At 49.1% G+C, this 20,151-nt stretch overlaps 1 protein-coding gene across 5 annotated transcripts in view; it reads left to right on the top strand.

Annotated features, from left to right (window-relative positions):
- The window catches only part of EDA (ectodysplasin A), a 61,773-nt gene that overhangs the window by 27,172 nt on the left and 14,450 nt on the right, over nucleotides 1-20,151 (top strand). For all 5 annotated transcript variants that reach the window (XM_019006563.2, XM_019006562.2, XM_033514134.1 and 2 more), the window contains exon 2: nucleotides 8,859-8,964. In XM_019006563.2, the coding sequence (XP_018862108.1) occupies nucleotides 8,859-8,964 (106 nt within the window). The remainder of the gene's footprint in view (nucleotides 1-8,858; nucleotides 8,965-20,151) is intronic.

The following is a 20,151-nucleotide window of genomic DNA, read 5'->3' as shown; positions in this document are numbered from 1 at the left end:
CACAGGTTTGCTTCTGGAAGGTTCCATCCCAGAAGTGCTGGGGTGCTGTTTTCCCCTCATGCCGATGGTTTCGGTGGGTGCCACAGCTGTGGGAGCTGCTCCAGGTGTCCTCACTTCCAGAGGAGACAATTCTCACTGCTGAACTCACCCAGGCAGGGGAAGCCAGGTCAGGAGGGGATTAAACAGCAGCAGAATTTGAGTTTTTTTGCAGTGAGGGTGGATTTTTACCACCACTGGCGCAGGGTGCCCAAAGAGGAGGTGGATAACCCAACCCTAGAAATATTGAAGACCTGGTAGGATGAGGCTTGGAACAACCTGGACTAGTGGAAGGTGTCACTGTCTGTGGCAGAAGGATGGGCCAAATGGTCTTGAAGGTCCCTTCCAGCCCAAACCATACTCTATTTCTGTAATCCAATTTTTGTGAAGCAGGATGTTTATCTGGAGGCAGCTTCTCCAGTGCCACGTGCTGAGAAGCCCCTTGGTTCTCCCTGGATCCAGGGCTTGAGGGGACATTCCCTCTTCTCCCCATTCCCATGCTGTGTCCCGTTGGCTTCCAAGGAATCCCCGTAGGATCTGGAGTTTTGCAATTCCTGCATGAAGGAGCATCTCTGGCACCGCACCCAGCCCTGCCTTGCGGGGACTTGTTCCCGTGGCTGTGCCCGGAACGGAGCCTTGCAGAGCTCTTAATCCTGTCTGCATGAGGTCATTGGCTCCTTGACGTTAATTGCAGGGGATCTGATTAATTAGGCAGCAGAGCATAATTTATTTGAGCAGATTATGGTATAGAATTAGCCGGGCAGCCGCTGTCTCCCACCACAATTCCATGCATCCCTGCAGGTGTGGGAATCACCATTGAAACCTTCACCCTTGAAGTGGATGGCTGCATAATAATTGGATTATTTCCCAGTTGCTGCAGTGGACTGTTTATCCAGGTTATTTCATGGATGCATTATTTTGTGGGAGTTACATTTTCAGCAGACTTGTTTTCATTTTAATTCTATTCAATTTGGACTGCTTGATTCTCTCCTCCTGTTTCCTTCCCTTCCGTTTCTCTTCTTCCAATAAAACGTCATAAAAATTAATCCCCACCAAAGGCCAAATTTAACATTCAGATGGAGAAAAGAGGATTTTAAAGCCCTTGTGCTGAAAAAAGGGGAAAAAAATCACTCAGACAGGAAGTCTTGGGTTTGTTATGGAGCAAGAAAAAATGTTTTTAAAATTTTATCATAGAATTATGAAATCCCAGGGGGTTTTGGCCTGGAAGCGACCTCAAAGCTCATCTCATTCCACCCCTTTTCCATGGGCAGGGACACCTTCCAGTATCCCAGGATGCTCCAAGCCCCATCCAACCTGTCCTTGGACACTTCCTTAAACAGCTCAATTATCTGAACAGATGAAAGATTTAAAAACTATATAGATTTTTTAAAATTTCCCCCCCCCACCCCCAAAAACGATAGGAGGGGTTGTCTGAGAGCAAGGGCAGAATGAAGTTCATCAGTTCCAGTGTCTGACAGATGTTCTCCTGTAACTTTCTCTCGTATGGATCCATCTCTGTGAGTGAATCCAAACCAATTCTTTGTTGCAGCTGGTTCCACTCCAGGCCAACAGGGCTGTGTAGAATGGAGATAAAGGGCCAAATACCAGAGAACTGAAAAATGCCATAAATTTGGATCCTGCAGACACATTCCTAAGGGAAAGCTCCAGAGCAGGATCTGGTTGGTCACCTCCTGCAGGAAGAGGAGGCTTGGTCACCTGGAGTGTTTGTCTGCTTTGGAGATGGGTTCAAAATGGGGCTGTTCATTGAATCAGCTGCTCTTCCCCAGTGTTGGGATCCCAGTGCTCCCGTCTCTTGAGAAAAGTCTGGAATTGGTGGGAGTTGAAGGAGTTGGGTGGCAGAGAAGCACCTTCAGTGGAGGTAATCCAAAGCATCCTCTGGGAATGATCCCCATGCTCGTAATGGTCCATGTTATGTTGGTTATGGGAGCAGCTGAGGTCATTGTTCCTGCTGTGACTAGCAGGGCTTCCCAGGAATTCCTAAAAGTGTTTTCAAACCTGGCAAAATGAGGTTTTCTCCTAAGAAGGGGCCCCAAAGGTGGTTTCAGGCTGGAGAGAGTCCAGTTCTACATTTTGTAGGGAACAGAGGTGCTCCAAGGGAAAGCAGCAGGGCCCTGAAGCTCTTTGCTGGAGCAGCTCCTGATCTGAGGAATATTTTAAGAAGGATTCTGGCTTGAGGAAGATTGTGCTGTTGACCTCATGTTGTCCTGGATGTGCTGGAGAAGCTCCAGGTCGTGAGGAACGAGAGCAGTGGTGCAGCTGGAGAAAGGAAGAGGAACTATGGTTAATGTGGAATTGCTGAGGGTTGGGTTCCCCCAAATCAAGTGTGTGCTGTGTTTTATGAAATGCATGAATATTTTGGGAATATAACTGCTCAAATAAGGAAGGAATTGCTGTTGGAATGCAGGAGAAGAGCCCATGACCTCCATCTGGAGGGGGGCGTAGCCCAGCTGGCTGAAAATGGGCCTGAAAAGGGCTACAAAAGCTAATTAAAATGTGAAAAACTGAGAATTCCTGCTAATAGACAGCAGATCTCTGCCTGGCGCTGCTTCACAGCTAAATTTGATTTCCTTGGGAGGCAAAAGGAACTGATTTAAGTTCCTTACCTTGCTGACATTGATCCCTCTCAGCGTTCAACCAGCCTGTTCCCAGCAAGGAACTTCCCGCGGCTCTGCTGTGCCGGACCCGGAGCCTGCAGCAGGAACCTCTTACTCCTGCTACCAGTAAAAAATTCACTGCAGGTGTCTTCATGTGCAGTGTTAAACTCAGCTTTGACCTTGTTGTCTCACATCTGGGTTGTGTTTGAGCTTTCCCTTCGGTGCCAGCAGGTGTAAGGAGTGGGAAGCCTCAGCCGCCGCTCAGCTGGAGCCGTGTCCACCTCCATGACGTTGTCTCCCCATCAAAGCCTTTGTGGGAGGCACCAGCTCCCCTCCAGCACAAGGCAGCTCCAGGGAAAGGTGTCTTAGACAGCTGTGTGTGGACAAACAGCCTCGTTAAACAAACCAAGGTCTTCCAGGCTTGAGGTGGTGCTGGTTTGGGGTCAAATTTAGTGATTGAGGTGCTCCTACAGTCAGGGGAATCCAGGGGTTTGGACACTGGACCTGGTTCTGTTTTGTGCTGAAATCAGTTTTCTGTGCAGGTTTAGGACAGAAAGTGTTTCTGAGGGTTCCACAGGTTATTCTCCCTGTGCTGAAGGAATGCTGGAACCTTCCTTTCCCAAGTTCCACTTCACTCCTCCCGTGAGGAGCAGATCCAGCTGCCGGCTGCCTCTGCCAGGTTTACCTGCATTTGCTCCAGGTTCCTTCAGCTGATTGAAAGTAAAAATCAGGTAGTGTGTTCAGTGGGATCAGTGGTGGAAATGTAAATATTTGGGATGTTGCTTATTGAATGAAGCTGAGCTGGAGCTGGGGAAAGTTTGGATTAGAGGAAAGGAGGAAATTCCTGTTCGGACTTGGAGCTGCAGGATGTGATCACTGCTGTCATAGGTCTGCTTAAAGTCCAGTTCCACATGGAAAGGAGGAAGAGAGAGGGGAGGTTTTGGGAAGGGTTTGCTTCTGAAGGGAAGTTTATAAGGTATGTTGATGGTTCTGATGACAATTAATTCCCTGTGTCCATTGCTTTGGCTTGGACTGAGAACCGGCAGTTTGATTTAGGGTTCTGTCCTGCAAAACACAGTGGCTTTCCTGGGTAATGAAGGTAAAATACCAATAGAAACTTGGGAAAACCTGCTCCCTTCTCTTTCATTGGTCTCCAGTTGGTGTCTGTTACTGGAGTGCTTGGAAGAGCCAGAGTGTCGTTCCCTGGCCTTCTCCAAACTGGGATGGCACAGTCCTTGGGAGAGGCTTTTGTGCTCAGCACATTGGCAGCACCCCAGATCCTGTTCCCAAAAACACTGGTGGCATGTTCAGGGTGTCGATGTGCTGAGGTGGGAGCTCCTGCCTCCCCCAGTCCATGGCATTCCATGGTCTGTCTCCAAGTCCAAGGTCATTTCTGTTTTCCAGTGGTCAAATACTCCCTTGACTCCTTGGTTGGCATTTTTGTGAAGCTCCTCATGAGTGCTGGAAGGAAGGTGGCTCTGCTGTTACATCTCCTGCCTGGACCAGAGCTCAATCCCTCCTCCCAGCCAAACTTCCCACCTGGATAAGCTCCTTAGCACCGCTGCTGTTCCAGGATTAAAGAACAGCTTTGGGTGGAAAGTGTTTTGAAGTTCCCTGCTGTGTCTGAAAACCTCGGCGAGGATCCTTGAGCACAGACTGGAATGAGGGGGAGTTGGGATTTTGTATCAACTCCTGGGTGAAGGATTGTGCCTCTGGGATCTCAGGCTTCAGGAAAAACAGCTGGAAAGAGCAGGAATGTGGCTGGCATTGGGAGGGAAGGATGACAGAGGTGAAGCAACAGGGACCAGAGGAGTTCTGGGCATCTTGGAGGACAAAACTGCAGCTTCACACAGAAAAAGCAGGGGTTTGTTATTGCTCCAGAGCCCTGGAAAGGATTCCCACAGCCAGGTTTGGGGAGGAAGGTGGGGAGTGGAGGTTGTACCATCTCTGCTCCCTCCATCTCTGCTCCTCCCCCTCATGGTATTGATCACATTCGAGTTTTGCAGGCAGGGCCATGGCTTGTCCTGCAGACAAGACACGGTGTCAAAGTTCTGTCACGTTGAAATGGGAATTGTTCCCTCGTTTGCTCCTTGCATTTTTATGAGGAGCAAGAAACGATGACAAAAACAATTCTTAAAATATGTTGAATGGGGTTTCTTTTCAATAAAGCAAAGCTACTCCCTGAGCTTCTTTCTGGGCTGGTGGAATATAAATTATCTACTTGATCAATTTTTTTTTTGCACATCGTGTGACCAGAGGCGAAGTTCTGGAGGACAATGGGGCTGATATTCAAGTAGCTGCTCCTCTGAACCACAGGCTGAACTTGAGAGCACCAGAAAAACAACAACATTACTTGCAGAGAATGCTGCTGCAGAGCCTGGGCTGGTTCTTGGGCTCCTCACACCTCTGATCTCCCAAACTGCAAAGGAAATTTGACTTTAACAATCCTGTTAAACACTGGTGCAGGAGGGTGAGTTCATGCTTTTTTTCTCAGGTGCTTTAAGACATTGGGCTGTGGGTTTCTGGATGAGATCTTTGGCTGGGTTTGCTTTGTCAGGAGGGATTGGGAGCCCTTGGAGGCAGAAAATCTTTAGGGTTTTTTTCACTTTTCACCCAAAAGACCTTGTACACCTGAAGGTTTGGGTGTTTTTCCCTTCTGTAGGAAAAAGACACTGGTTCTTCCCACAAACTTAGCCTGAGGAAAAATACACCCTTTGCATGGGTTGGGTTTTATTTTCCCACTTTTCTTCCTTTAAAGCTGTTTGACCATTGGAAATACCTTCCCTTGGTGTCCAGTGGCTCTACAAGAGACTTTTGACAAGGGCCTGGAATGATGAGACAAATAATAATTCATTTTATGAAAAACGATAATAGCTTTCTTTATCCTTACTTGCGTGGAGCGTGGCATGTCCATCCTGCAAATGAGTTTGAGAGGCCCTGTTATTCTGGGAGTTCCCACTGTGCTCCCTTGACATCCATCCTCCAGCAGCTTTGTCCAATGTTCCCAGGCAGGTTCTGCAGGGAAAACCAGCTCTGTGTGCCTTTGTTTTGCTTTATTTTGCCCAGAGAAACCGAGGCAGATCCGATTCCCTCCGGTGAGCAGTGCCTGTGCTATTGTTTCCCAGGTTATTTTGAGGAATGCCTTCCCCTGGGATTTTTCCTGTGTTGGCTTTTTGACCTTTTTGCATCCTATGGTGATTCTCTTGATTAAACCCACGGTGTTTCTAAAATTAAAGGTGATTTGAGGGCTTTAGGTTGGAGGAGGAGGGAAATGGGGATTGTTTAGTCTGTGCAGGGAAAATACCTGCTCCCAAAAAAGAAGCTGTGTGTGCTTGACTCCTGAAAAATTCTCTGGCTCTAAAAGTGCACAGGCTGAGAGAAACAGCTCTCTGAGGCTGTGAGGATGAGAAGTTTCGATGAAATCATGGACTAGGTAAGAATTCCTTTTAGAATTGCCCAGAAGGTGGCACAGCCAGGGTGCCCCATGAGCCCAGGGTTGATGCAGAGGAAAGAAGGAGCCTTAAAGATGATTTTGTTCCACCCCCTGCCATGGGCAGGGACACCTTCCACAATCCCAGATTGCTTCAAGCCCCATCCAACCTGGCCTTGGGCACTTCCAGGGATCCAGGGGCAGCCACAGCTTCTCTGGGCTGTGCCCAGAGCCTCACAGGGAGGAATTTCTTCCCAATGTGTTACTGATATCTCGGGGGTGGCGATTGGAAAAAGCATCCGAGTGGTGCCGGCCACGGTTCCCAGACAGACACAGACGGGCCCTTCATGGCCGAGCATCCCCCGACCTCCAGCAGCTGCAGCCCTGGAACAACGGAGCCCTTGAGTCCCCGGAGAGGAGATTGGCTTGGGAGGCTTGGTCACCCTTTCCCTGCCCCTGACCTTCCCAGGGATCTGAGCATTCCCTCCCTCCCGAGCCGGACCCCTGACCCCTCGGTGCCAGTCACTGGAGGGTCAGTGCCATTACTGGCGTAATTCAGAGCACTGTGGAAGGTGTGACCTAGGGATGGGCCCCTCTCTCTGCTCACAGGGGTTGTGTCCATGCCCAGGCTGCGTGTGGAGTGCTGGTGTGTCACTGCTCCTGGAAAACATGCTTTCATGGGGTTATCCCAAAGCAGCGGCTGCTGTGCCCAAAGTCAGGCACAAGCTGCTTTATGGGTTTGTTTCCTGAGTAAAAGGTGTGATTCTGTCACTCACCCTCACTGTTGTTTCTCTGTCTGCAGAGTTTAATGAACAGAGTACTTTTAGCCAAAATTAAGTGTTTTCTGACTGTTGAGTGACAAGTGACATCAGATTGAAACCTGGATCAGAGCAGTGGAGTTGGGGTTGTTCATCCTGGAGGAACAGCCTCTATTTCACCCTGTTCTGTAAAACTCTAGTAATGATCCAGGCAGTAACAGCATTCCAAAGCCAGGCTGAGGATTTCATTGACACTTTAACCCAAATTGTAGTGCAATTTGTTCCTTCAGTTAGCTCTGCAGTGTCTCAAGGTGAGTTAAATGAGGGGTTTAAAGAGAAACTCACGTGTTCCCATCCCTGGCCCTGCTCTGGTGTGTCAGGAAAGGTGCTGGTGGTGCCTGCAGGAGCCTCCTGCTCCAGTGTTCCACACCTGGGGCAGTGCAGCGGGATGTGGGAGCTTTGGGAATGTGGTGCTTTGGGAATTACTCAAGCCCTTTATTCCTTGTTGTAAACGAGAGCCTTCAGTCATCCATCGAACCCTGTATCTGGCCTTCCTCAGGCAGATGAATTTTACTCATTCTTACTCTTTAGGGATGTTTAAAAGCTCAGTAGTGACACTTTGGGAAGCTGGTCCCAGGTCATCCCACAGCATTTCGGGCTCCTTTCAGCCACAACACCATTGCAATGGCAAACACCCAGGAATTTTGCAGACCTGTCTGCACTGGGACTGAAGAAAATAGCAAGAGTTTGGGAATTTGAGAAAAGCTTTGGGGTTCTTCTTTGGAAACCAAAGGGTTTCCAAACATTTCCATTTGTGAGACTGCACCCGAGCTTGGAGTAAAGCGAGGTGGGGATGTAAAATCTTGATTGAAGGACTGGGATGCTGAGGTTGGGAGGGGAGCTGTGCTTGGGAAATACCTTGGAAATTCAGGGAAGAGGGAGGTGAGAGCCCTGGGGCTTGTGAAAAGCCAAGGGCCTTTTGCGATTATTGCTCTTGATAGGGACTTTTATGGGCTGGAGCTTAACGAGCCCGGCAATTCAGGCGAGGTGTTTGTTCTTCTCTTCTCTTTTCAAGATGCTTTTGATGCCCCAGGTTTTGTTCTCAGAACAATGATGAGCTCGATAACCTTCGGGGCTGCTTTTTGAAGCCTCCTGGTTCTTGTCTTGGGCTGTGTTTTTGTTTAGCTGTGTATTTACAGCTTAAATAACCACGATCGGGTTTCTTCAGCAAGAAAACCCCATCCTGGTCGGAGCAGCCCTGGCTGCTAGATGCAGTAACACACAGAAGGTGTTTGGTCCCTAATTGATCTTTGACTTCCCTTTTTTATGAAGTGGAAATAACAGGAAAATGCCGCTGGTGATGAGCTGCCACACCCGGGGGTAGCTGGGATTCTGGTTTCTAACCCCAGATTCCAATTTTTAGGTCAGGATATTGATCTCTTTAAGAGTTTTTAAGGCAGCAGCAGTTTTTTCCTGAATAAGAGGTCGCTACATAAAATTTTTGCCTCTTGGCAAATCTCATATTACAAATGTTGCTGTAGGTTTAAAGTGTTAATTTATGTGGTATATTGGGTTGGATTTAAAGGTCCCTGAAGACCTTTGAATCTCAGTAGCTAACGAGGCTTGCAGAGAGGAGCTTGAGAGAGGAAAAACTTACTGGCAGTGAGTAATGCTGGAGAAAGAGCTCCAGGATTGAGCAAGTTTTGCAGAGAAAAATTAGGAATTATCGCGTTGGCCTTTGAGGTGTTTGAGTATTTCCAGCCATAGATCTCCCTGCATCCCTGGGGGAAGGATTCTCCATGCAGAAACCCCTCAGGTGGAGTTTTCCCAAGTCCTAGATGGATTTCAAGGGGACATGTCTCCTTGGGATGAGCTGAGATCCGTGAGCAGCCATCTCGCGTCCTCCTCGGTTCTCCTGCTCATCCCTGATGGAAAGGATTTGGCATTTTAGGCTCCAGTTTCTCAGCTTGGCTGAACCAGCCTCGCAAAGATGCTTAAACTTCTTCCCTCTCCTTACAGCTGGCCTTGCTGAACTTCTTCCACCCCGAGGAGAAGCTGCACGTTGGAGAAGAAGGGAGACGCGTCCGTCGGAATAAAAGGAGTAAAGGCAGCGAAGGGCCCGATGGTGAGTCCTGCTCAGTTTCTGCCTGATTTTGGTTTCCTCCCAGATGAGGAATTCCAGGAGTTCTGATTTCTGCAACTGTAGGTCTTGTGTGAGTTAATGCTGCTTAGGAATTCCATCCTTGACTCCTCGAACTGTCTTTAATTTGTATTTGTTTGCCTTTATTTGTTGTCCTGCACACACGGCTTTGCTTAAAATCATCCAGGGGATTTTCACAATCCAACAAAACAGCTGGGAACATCTGCATCCCAAACTGGTGACTGCTCCGAGGGGTTTTGAATTGCTGTGGAGTCTCAGGTGGGGTCAAAGCCCATGTGAAGGGAAGACAAAGTTGTACAAAGCTTGGATTGAAAGAGCAGAAAGGTTCCTGATTTCTTTGTGAGGAATTTGATTTCCACTCCTGGAAGAGCTCATGTGCTTCCCTACTGCAGGAAAGCACAGATCCCCTTTTATAGGAGCAGAGGAAGGACTGGATGCCAGGGAAAGCAGGGACAGGACTGACAGAGTCGTGGTTCTGTGCCTGGCTGAGCCTGAGCCCTAACTCCGTTATCTTCATTGGTCTTCCAGTCCAGCTCCAGGAGTTTCCCATCTCCCCTGAAACCTTTCACAGTGGAGAAGCATTTTCCTGTGGCTCTGCTCCAAGAAAGATCTTGGTGAAACTCCCTGGATTCCTCTTGCCCAGAATGCTGACAAGTCTGATGCATTTGGTACAGACCCCCTGAGTGATTCCAGCCCAGTGTGGGCCATCAGTTTTGGAGGAAGTGTTGCTCTGGTGCTCAGATGGCTCAGGCAGCATCCCAGTCCTTTTCCCAGTCTCCTTGAAATTTATCCCAGTGTCTTCACCAGTTGCTGGTGTAGTAGCAAGTTCCCACTGGAGGCGAGCGGTGTCGATGGAGCGCTGCCGGCAGATGTTGGGAGGGATTAACTTCACCCCTCAGGCTGCCTCTGCCTTGCCAGATGTGCAGAGAGCTGCTGAGGAGAGATAGAGAGGCTGAAGGTTGGTGTCTAACAAGGGTTTTTCCCATCACCCTTGTGCCCAGTGTCATCCTTTCATGACTGGCATTCCTTTCCTGGATTTCCCTGATGTTCCCTGGATGCTCAGAGTTGAGTCACCCCAGAAATGCAGAGCACTTCCACCACTTATCCAGTCCTGGGAGGGGAATGGAGCTGGGGAAGGGGCTGGGGCACCAGGAGGGGCTGAGGGAGCTGGGAAAGGGACTCAGCCTGGAGAAAAGGAGGCTCAGGGGGCCCTTCTGGCTCTGCACAACTCCCTGACCAGAGGGGACAGCCAGACAGGATCGGGCTCTGCTCCCAGGGAACAGCAGCAGGACAAGAGGGAATGGCTTCAAACTGTGCCAGAGGAGGCTCAGGTTGGACATCAGCAGGAATTTCTCCATGGAAGGGGTGGTCAGGCCTCAGAAGGGGCAGCCCAGGGAGGTTTGGAGTGCCCTGGAGGTGTCCAAGGAGCACCAAGGCATGGCACCCCTTGCTCTGAGCTGGGATCGGTCACAAGTTGGACTCGGTGGTCTCCAAGGCCTTTCCCAGCCTCGCTGATCCTGTGACTCTTACCTGTGTCTTTTTGAAAATTAGGGATTTTGACCCCACAGGTGGTGGAGCTGGGAAAACCTGCCAGAGTGGCAGTTTTGTCCCTCACTCTCAGGGTGAGGTTGTGTCCCTCTGGCTTTGGCAAGTGGCTGCCCCGTGTTTGGCTGTGGTGGTTTTAGAGCTGCATTTAACAAGTGGGAGCCATTAGGGCAGGGCTTGACCTTGTAACAACCATAAAATCGAGAAACAAACAGAGCCACAGCCTTGGGGAACTCAGGCTGTTTGTTTTAGACCTTCGTGAAGGAATCTTGCTGTCAGAGCAGGGCAATGAATCATTTAACTAATAAATAAAATCTTGTCATGGTCCTGATAACACCGTTTTCTTCGTGAGTTTCACAGAGGAAAAGTTGATCAAATCTTTGATCTCCAAAGAGCCTCTCAAAGATAAAAGTGGCTGAACTATAAATTCCCAGAAGGAAGGAGATGTGCTTTCCACTTGAGGCCTCGCTAATATTTGTCTGGAATTAATTTTATGAACTTTCAAGTGCTTTTACACATGCAGGGAAAGACCAAAGTGATGTGAGTGTGGAGGCTGGGGCTGGAGGGAGGCTGCTCCGACCCTTCCCAGCTCTTCCACTCCTGCTCCTCCTGGTCCCAACAACGGGCTGGCTTTGATGATTTATAAACATCAGGGAGAAGATGGTTCTTTTCCCAGAAGCTTTTTTCTTTTTGGAGGATTTGCTTTCAAGCCTTTTGCTGTGAAAGAGGTGATTTTGGGGCAGGGCAGAGCTGGTTCTGTGCAGCCAGGGGAGGGTGGTGGCCCTGGCAGTGCCCAGAGTACAGAGCCACAGGGATGAGACAAGGGAGCAGCAGCGCTGCTTTGGTGCATCTTTGTTAAAAAATCCAAGGAAAATTGTGTGCAAAGCCATCAGTTGGATCCTGTCACTCCCCAACAGGACTCTGGAACTTCAGGGGCTCCTCCTTGGAGGACTCTGGCTTCAGCCCTCTGACCCCTGACATGTTTTATGGTTGGATTTGCTTAATTTTGGGTTGTGGCCCTGCACCCACGGTGCCCTGAGCAGCTGAGGTCATGTCCTGTCCCTTTCCTTGTCCCTGCATCCCTCCAGCCCTGGGGCATCCCACGGGATCACTCAGGGCTGGTGCCTGTCCCAGTCCTGGGATCATCATCTTGAAGCCTCTTTCCAGTCCATGCCACCAGACCCAACTTTTGCACAGCTTTAAAAACTGCCACCAATTTTTCCAGCTTTTCAAGGCCTGGGGTTATTCCTTTTCCACTCTATTTTTCCTGCCTCTTTTGCCCTCACTGTTTCCATCTCCACCTGTTGCTTCATTTCCTTTAATTCTCTGAAATCTGCCCCTCTCCAATGCCTCTTCCCTGTTTTCTCTCCTTTCCCTCTCCTTCCCTTTTGCCCTGGTGTATTTATGCTGCCGTGGAACCGCCGCTGCTCCCAGATGAACAAATCATTCTGGAGCTGCTAATTAGCAACAGTTGTGCTAAAAGGAACCATCAAGGATGTTAAATTAGTCCACTTTTAAATAAACTGGGTATGAAATGTTAGATCTCTATTCCCAGAGTGCCAGTAAAAATGCTGCTGGCTCTTTGCTAACAAAGCCAAAATCTGGGAGTAGCATGGTTCTAACTCCAGAGACAATTCCGTGCTCTGGAGGTTATAAATAATGACAGAGCATTTACAAAGCAGATGTCAATAGAACTCTTTAAAAAACATTGTTTTAAACATATAAAATAGTTTCTTTTTCTCCTACTTTCATCTCTGTTCCCAGTTAGATCCCTGCCGGGCTGCTTTCCTGGTTTCTGGGTTTTTTTGCATTTTGGGGTTGGGATTGTTGGTTTGTTGTTTTTTGCATTTTTTTGTTGGTTTTTTTTTTTCCTTCCTAGATTTTTTTCATATTGAGCTTGGTGAGAAACATCAGGGATTGTTCTCCAGGCTTTGATTGGGAGCATGGCAGCTGGGAAGAGGCTGAGCAGATGGCTGGCCTTAAGCTGACAACAATTTGGTTCCTACTACTTTGGCAGTTCTTCCTGCCGAGGAAAGTCCTGGAGGAGAACTCCAGCACTGCAAATGGCTTTGGGTTGAAAGGAAAATGAAATTTGGGGGGATTTAAAGCTCCTCCCCATCCCTGCTCTTTGGAAGTGATGCCCCAGCTACCTGGGTCCAGTTTCACCCTCTTAGGATTTGTTTGGTGGTTTTAAGGGTGATTTCAGTGTGGTTTTAAGATGGCTTTAGAGTGGGTTTTGGATAGGTTTAGAATGGTCTTGCAGTGTTTTTAGGGTGGGTTTTGGATGGTTTCTGGATGGTTTAGCGGGTAGCTGATGCCAGAGCCTGGCTTTTAGAGTGGTTTAAAAGTGGGTTTAGGGTAGAATTTGGATGTTTTCTGGATGGTTTAGCAGGCAGAGGGTGCCAGAGCCTGGATTTTAGGATGGGGTTTGGATAGTTTAGCTTTTAGGATGGATTTGGGATGATTTCTGGACGGTTCAGCAGGTAGCTGATGCCAGAGCCTGACTTTTAGGATGGATTTGGGATGATTTCTGGATGGTTCAGCAGGTAGCTGATGCCAGCCTGGCTGGGGGTGCCTCACTCCCCCTGGACAGCCCCCAGTCCCACAGGTGCCCTGTCCCAGCCATCCCCCTTTCCTGACCCAGCAGCACTGACCATGCAAAAGAACTTTTTTTATCATGTGTTGTTTTTTTTTTAATATCCAGCTCACAATAGCAACTTTTCCTGCCGGCTTCCTCTCCTGTGGAAAGGGCAGGTTCATCCCTCTGCCTCCAGAACAATGGGTGCCTTTGTGTCGGCCCAGTGCAATTCCCAGAGCCCCAGCATTCCCAGAAACACAGATGGATGCAGGGCGATAGAGCCTTATTGTGCTGCGAAACCATGGTGATGAGCACGCAGTAAATACTGGACATTTCCTGGATCCTGGAGCAAGGGAGACGCTCCCAGAAGGAAAGGCTCACCACAAAGTGCTTGTTCTTACTGATTTCCCTCAGAATTTCTCTATGATTTCCCCTTAAGTGGGAGAAATTGGAAATAATGTGATGTTTTTGGGGATAAACTCATCCCTTTCCTGGGATGTTGCTGTCAGTATTTGTTATTACTGTGACAGAATTAAGGCTGCTGCTTCTTTACATATCCCTATCTCCATGTTATTCCCAGGCTTATGAGAGCAGGGATCTGTTTAAGGTCTTGTCCCTAAAAACCCAGAGTGGTGTTTAGGTGCTGGTTCCAGCTCTGGCACAGGTTGTGCAGGGAAACTCCTGGAAGTGTCCAAGGCCAGCTCGGACAGGGCTTGGAGCAACCTGGGATAGTGGGAATTGTCCCTGCCCATGGCAGGGGGTGGGATGGGAAGAGCTTCAACCAAAGCAGTTTATGATTCCATGACTCTCTGACTGCTGAAGTCCAGAATTCCTCACTCAGCTCTGCTATGTGTTCTGTCCCAGTTGGATGTTAAATTGGAAAAGCTGGGAGAGGCCCGAGCCCAGTTGTGCGGTGTCTGGGGTGAGGAATGGTCCCATCTCACAGGGATCACACTGGAATGATGGTCAGTGTGTCCTGACCCAGCCACAACCTCCCTTTGCCCCCTGGCTTCTTCAGCAGCACTTCCAGTTGGGATCTGGGTTGTTCCAGAAGGAACTCAGCTTCGTTATTTGATGTTTACAAAGCTGTGATGAGGTGCTGCTGATCTGGTCCATCCCTGGAGCTGCTCTGGGGGTGTTTGTCCTTCCCTGGCTGGGATGAGGCCGTGGGGTGGCCACTGGGAGATTGGGAGTTGCTGAGGATGAGCAGGAATTCTCTGGCCATTGTCACCCCGGTGGCACTTTCAGACACTTGCCCTGGCTGCACTTGTGGGTGGATTCTGAGCTCCTGAGGGCTGTGCTCAAACTTGACCAGAGCTCCTTTTCCAGCTTCACTTTGAGCAGCGAGCGACGTTATTGGAAGTGACTGGTGATTCCGTCTGAATTCCGCTCCTGAGACCTGGGGCTTTTCAGAACGCCCCGGGTCAAACACTGAGCTGCAGGAATCTCACAGAGTTCCTTGTGTTACAAAACAGGGCCAGCAGTAATGAGAGGAGAACAGATGTTCCAGAGGGGCAGGAATGTGGCTGCAGCTGAGCTGTGAGTGCAGCTGAGCTGCACCGAGCGCTGGAAATGCCGGACTCCTCTGGAAGCTGCTGCTCCCCTCCCGCAGCATGAGAGGCTCCATTGTCTCCCTGTTGGCGGATTTGCAGCTGAGCTTTGATTTTGGTGAATAAACCCTCAGCCAGGGACGTTCTGCAGGCTCAGCACATGCTCCAGGCCCGTCTGGTTGCTCCAAGTGCAGGAATTGTTGTGGAACTGGACCAGGTCCACCTTCCCCACCTGAGCTCCCGCTCAGGTCCTGCCCCTGCCACCACAGGGATCCTCCTCCTGCAGGTTTTGGGATGAAGCTTGTTTTTCTGTCTGGGGGGTTATGGCAGGGCTGAGGGGATCTCATAATCCATACAAATATCTCCAGAGGGTGTCAGAGGATGGTGCCAGGCTCCAGAACAAGAGGCAGTGTCTATAAACTACAACACAAGGAGTTCCACCTCAACACGAGGAACAGCTGCTTTCCATGGAGGGAGCAGAGCCCTGGAACAGCTTCCCAGGGAGGGCATGGAGCCTCCCTCTCTGGAGACATCCCAAACCCATGTGGATGTGTTCCTGTGTCACCTGCTCCAAAGGGTGACCCTGCCTAGGACTGGATGATCTCCAGAGGTTCCTTCCAACAGCCAAACCTGGAGCTGCTGCTCTGGTGGTGGCAATTGTGATTGTCCTCACTGTGCCCTCTCTGGGCACTCACTGCAACCCTCTGGGCTGTCACAGAGCAGCTGCACCAGCCCAGAGCTGCAGAGCTCCAGTGAGGAATTCCTTGGGGAAAAAGCTGTGAATGAGGCTGGGGTTGAATGTTTTCATGAGGGCTTTGTTGGCCGTGATGTATGGAGACATTGTTGGAGTCATATCTGATCCCACTAATTCCAGCAGGATTTGGGGAAGTGCCTTAATTGCTTTCAATGGCTAAATGCAAGAGTTGGCTGAGCCAGGCAGCATTCCCTGTGTCCCAGCTGCTGCAGGAATTTCACTTGAGCTTCCCAAGAGTGGTAGAGTCTCTCCTGGGTTTCCTTTTTTCCCTTCTTTTTCCCCCTTATCAAATTAATCCAATCCTCACAAGAGCAATGGGGTCTCTCTTAGGTTTCATTCTTTTTCCTGCTTCTTCCCCTTTTTTTTTCCTCCCTCCTTTTTCCCTCTTTGCAGATTCATCCAGCTGGAAGTACGTGTGGATGCACACAGGTAGATCCTTGGATATAGACTCGTGTTTTCCCGTGTAATTAATCCACCAGTTCTCAGGAAGATGCTCAATGCCATGGAGGTTTTCCATCCAATTAGGCAGGATTATGGATGGGAGGATGAAAAACTCATCAAGTTCTGCAGGGATGAGACAGTCAGAGAGGTTTCCTTCCACCTGCCCTCGATTCCTTATGGATAACCGCGGGAAGAGCTCATTTCAGACATCCAGCAAACAATTCAGGAGAGCCTCTCGTACTCCCACTTCAAACCTTGCTGCTGCCCCACTTGGGAATCATTTCTGCTGGAATTCATGACATATGTTCGTTGTTTATCTTAGTGGGATGTGACTGAAAATGTCAGAGTGTTTTGTGTTAGGCAACAACCGAATAAAGCAAACAAAATAAAAGCACAGCTGTAACGCTACGCTTCAAATTGTTGGATTTAAATATGTGGGATTGATAAAGGAAGCAAGAGGGTGCAGTGGTGGATAGAAAATCAGCCTGGTGACTCCAGCCAGCAGCCAAAAAAAGCCTTGGGATCCTCGAATTAGAACTGGGAATGTTGTTTGTCAGCTCTGTGCTTGGAATCCAACTGAAATGCCTGAAGGGAAACAAAAGGCACATCACATCCTCCTTCCAGAGCCAGTCAGAGGGTGGAAAATGAAATATGATGGCCACAGGTTCTGGTGTGAACCCCAGGAACTTGGCTGGGACTGGTGATGTGGGAGTGTAGCTGAGGAGGGTGGAGATTCCTGTTTGATTGGCTTTTTGTGTTTCTGAGGAAGCAGCACAAGAGGATTTTGCCAGCAACAGTGGCTCTGGAGTTAATTGGGAGCAGGATTTTGTCTTTGCTCGTGACCACATTTGTGCTGTGGTGTTCTTGCACCTACTCAGAGACTGGTGCTGTTTATTCAGAGCCTCCTGGTACCAGCAGCCTTTCCTGGTGCCTTGCCATTGATCCTGCAGTGGATCTGGATGGGATGGAGGAGGGAAATCACCTTGGCTGTTCCTTGTGTCCTGTAAAGCCTTGGAAATTCCCATTGCAGTGGGCAGGAGCACATCTGCCTCGCTCAAGGAAGTGAGGAGGGATTTTTAGCCAAGCTCTGGCTTTTGGAGAGCAGAGTTGAGCCTGTAGGATGGAGACAGCCTCTCCTCCTGGATGGGACCAGCACTGTGACAGAGGTGACAACAGCAGGGGTGACAGACCTCTAAAGGACAGGTGCTCTTCCATCCTGCTTCTCCTACAATCCTGCACCTGTATTTTTCCTGATGCCAAAAAGCCCTTAGGAAGGAGATACACAGGGCTGGTGGGGCTCTGCCTGCTCCAGCACCTGCTGCCCTTTGAGTCCCATCATCCTTCTGAAGGTGGAAAAACCTGTGGAATGCATGAACACAACTAATTCATCCTGCTCCTTTTGTCCTTCCCAGCTGGGGGCTTGCTCCCCCCAGCACTTTTACGTGGAGCAAAAATCAGGTTGATGAGTGGCTGTCCCTTAGGTCTGTGTTAACACTTTGGTTCTGATCATCTGCAGTAATCAGATTTTCTTTCCCTTGAATATGATTAAAGATGAGGATAAACTACATCACAACCTACTGCCACTATTGGTGTTATGTGTAAATTTTTGAGTTTAACTGTGCTTAGGAGCTTCACCAAATGATTCCCCAAGGAATCCTGGGTTTTGTCAAGCCAAGCAAAAATCTCTGAGTACTGGCAGGAGAAAAAAACTTTCTCAAAAGCAAAAAAAGCCCTGTTCCTGATGAGATCTTACGTGGTCTGAAGCTGTTTGAGATGAGAGATTGTGGCTCTCTGGCATCTCGTGTCTCTCCAGGGATTCCAGGGATGAGCTGTGACTTCCCTCCATTTGTTTTCAGCCCGATGAGCTTGAACTGGGGGCTGGTGTTTGGGATCAGAGGAATGGGGAGGGAGCAGGCTACTGATCCATGGAGCTCCTGGAGCAGCATCTGCTCATCTGGATGACACATGGATGGAGGTTTGTCCTTTGGTGGAATGCGAGGAGAGGAGCAGGGAGGCAGCAAAGGCCACTCTTATCCTTCAGCCACCAAGTGAGAGATGATTCCCAGCCCTTGGTGCCGAGACACGAGCTCTTCTCACACCCTGTGGCCAAGCAGCCCCAGGAGTGACCTCAGTGCAGGACACTTCCCCTGGAGACACATGAAAAGTGCATCAAAGAGATGAAGAATTGCCTCAAAAATTAGATGGAGCCAAGGGAGTGCCTCAGAAGAGCCCAAAATGAGCTGCAAACTGTCCTTGATCTGCCAGGCTGGAGGAGACCGGCTTTGGGCTGGGGCAGTCCAGCACAGGGCTGGGGGTGACGAGTGTCACTGTCCCCAAGCCATTTCTGGGGACATTTCAGCAGCCTCTCGCTCCACAAGGGGACAGGGAAACACAAAGCAAAGGCTCCTGAAGTTCAGGGTTTGTGTTGTGCAGGTGGAGCGGGCTGGGATGGCCCTCTGGTGACTCTGGGAATGGCACCAGGACCAAGATCCCACTGGATGAAGGACAGGGAGGGAACGCTGGTTTGTGGAGTGCTGTTGTGTTGTCTCAATTTAAGGTATAACCAGGCAAAGACCTTGAAGGGTGGCTGTGTTCACACATGGATTTTAAGGAGTTCTAAACAAGGTTGAAACAAAAGCAGGGAAAGAACAAAAAGTGGTGGCTGAGGAAAGCTGGAATGCCCTGGGCTCTGCCCTATGGATTCAGACATCCCACAATGCTCTTTCATCCTTCCCCTACTTTGTGTCATGAATTCCTCCCCATTCCCTTACAAAACATATTCTCTATATTCAGATTTGTTGAAATTAGTTCTAGTTCACACCCCTTGGCTCTTGCAATTGTGGGCAGCACTTTTCCTTCACTCTCAGCAGAAGATCCCCCTTCCTCATCAAAAAGCCACCCTGGGAAGATGCACCAGAATTCTGGAGTAGCACAGGATGAGATTTACTTCTGGGGTGTTTTCCTAGATTTATCATTTATCATATTCTCTAAATATTCTGGAGTAATAATCCCAAAGCTGCTCTTCAGCAGACCCATTGCTTTCTCTCTGGAGTTGGTAAAGAAGCACTTTCTTTTTCAGGGAAAAGGGAAAATATTCCTCTTGTTTCACTGTTTGTATCACTGACTGATAGTTCAGTAGAGTCCAAAAAGCTTTCATCTGGATAGACCAAATTTCCTGAAAATGTTGAAAACATATTGGTTCCAAACCTCCCCCGAAACCACATGTTCTAGATTAGGCATGTGTTGGGAGCTAACATCCCTCTTTCCCCAGTCCACTGGAATCTGGCATTAATAACCCCACATTTAAAAATATTTGAAAAGCTTTACATTTCTCCTAGCCAGGGGAATGAAGTGAATGTCACTGCATCAGTGCTGGAAAGGCAGCAGCCGAGTTCTGGAGGTTACTTGTTCCTTGGGAAAACTGAGATCCCGGATGGCAGGAGGTTCATCATCACCTGAATCTCAAGGAATCTCAAGCAATACAGTATCCAGGCTGCTTTTTCCACCTTTGGTTTTGGTCAAATAGGGATAGAGGGGTTGGTTGATGGGTAGGGCTTACCCCAGAGCCCTTGAGGTTGGAAAAACCTTCCAAGATCATCCAGTCCAAGCTGTGACTGATCCCCACCTTGTCACCAACCCAGAGCACTGAGTGCCACATCCAGTCTGTCCTTGGACACCTCCAGAGATGGGGACTCCACCACTTCCAGTGTTTGAAAGGACCTACAAGGAAGCCAGAGAGACGAAGTGGGTGCAAACTGAAAGAGGGGCAATTTTCAAACATATGGAAGAAATTCTTCCCTGTGTGGTTGGTGAGGGGCTGGAATGGATTTCTCAGTGAAGCTGTGGCTGCTCCATCCTGGGAGGTGTCCAAGGCCAGGTTGGAGAGGGCTTGGAGGAACCTGAGCTGGTGGCAGGTGTCCCTGCCCATGGCAGGAGGTAGGACTGGATGGGCTTTAAGATCCTTTCCAACCCAAACCATTCCATGATTCTGTGACTTAATGATTTAATGTTTGTTTTATGAAAGAATGAGAAGTGATGGAGTGTTTCTGGACGATGCCAACCTCTCTTTAATCACCAGGATTTCATCTCTAATCTGTAACCTGGGATGAGAATAATTCCTCAGTACCTCCATCCTCTCACCTCCCAGGGTGGAGGGGAGATGGAAACATGGAGGTGCCTCAGTTGAATTATCTGGTCTTACATGTCCCCAAATCAACGTCACACTTGGGGAAGAAGATTGAGGATGTTCCATAGTAACTCAGTGCTAGGAAATAGGAGAGGGA

This window comes from Parus major, chromosome 4A (assembly GCF_001522545.3).
Source record: "Parus major isolate Abel chromosome 4A, Parus_major1.1, whole genome shotgun sequence".
NCBI classification, from domain to species: Eukaryota; Metazoa; Chordata; class Aves; order Passeriformes; family Paridae; genus Parus; species Parus major.
The sequence above is the reverse complement of the archived record's forward strand: the minus strand, read 5'-3'. Positions and strand labels throughout refer to the sequence as shown.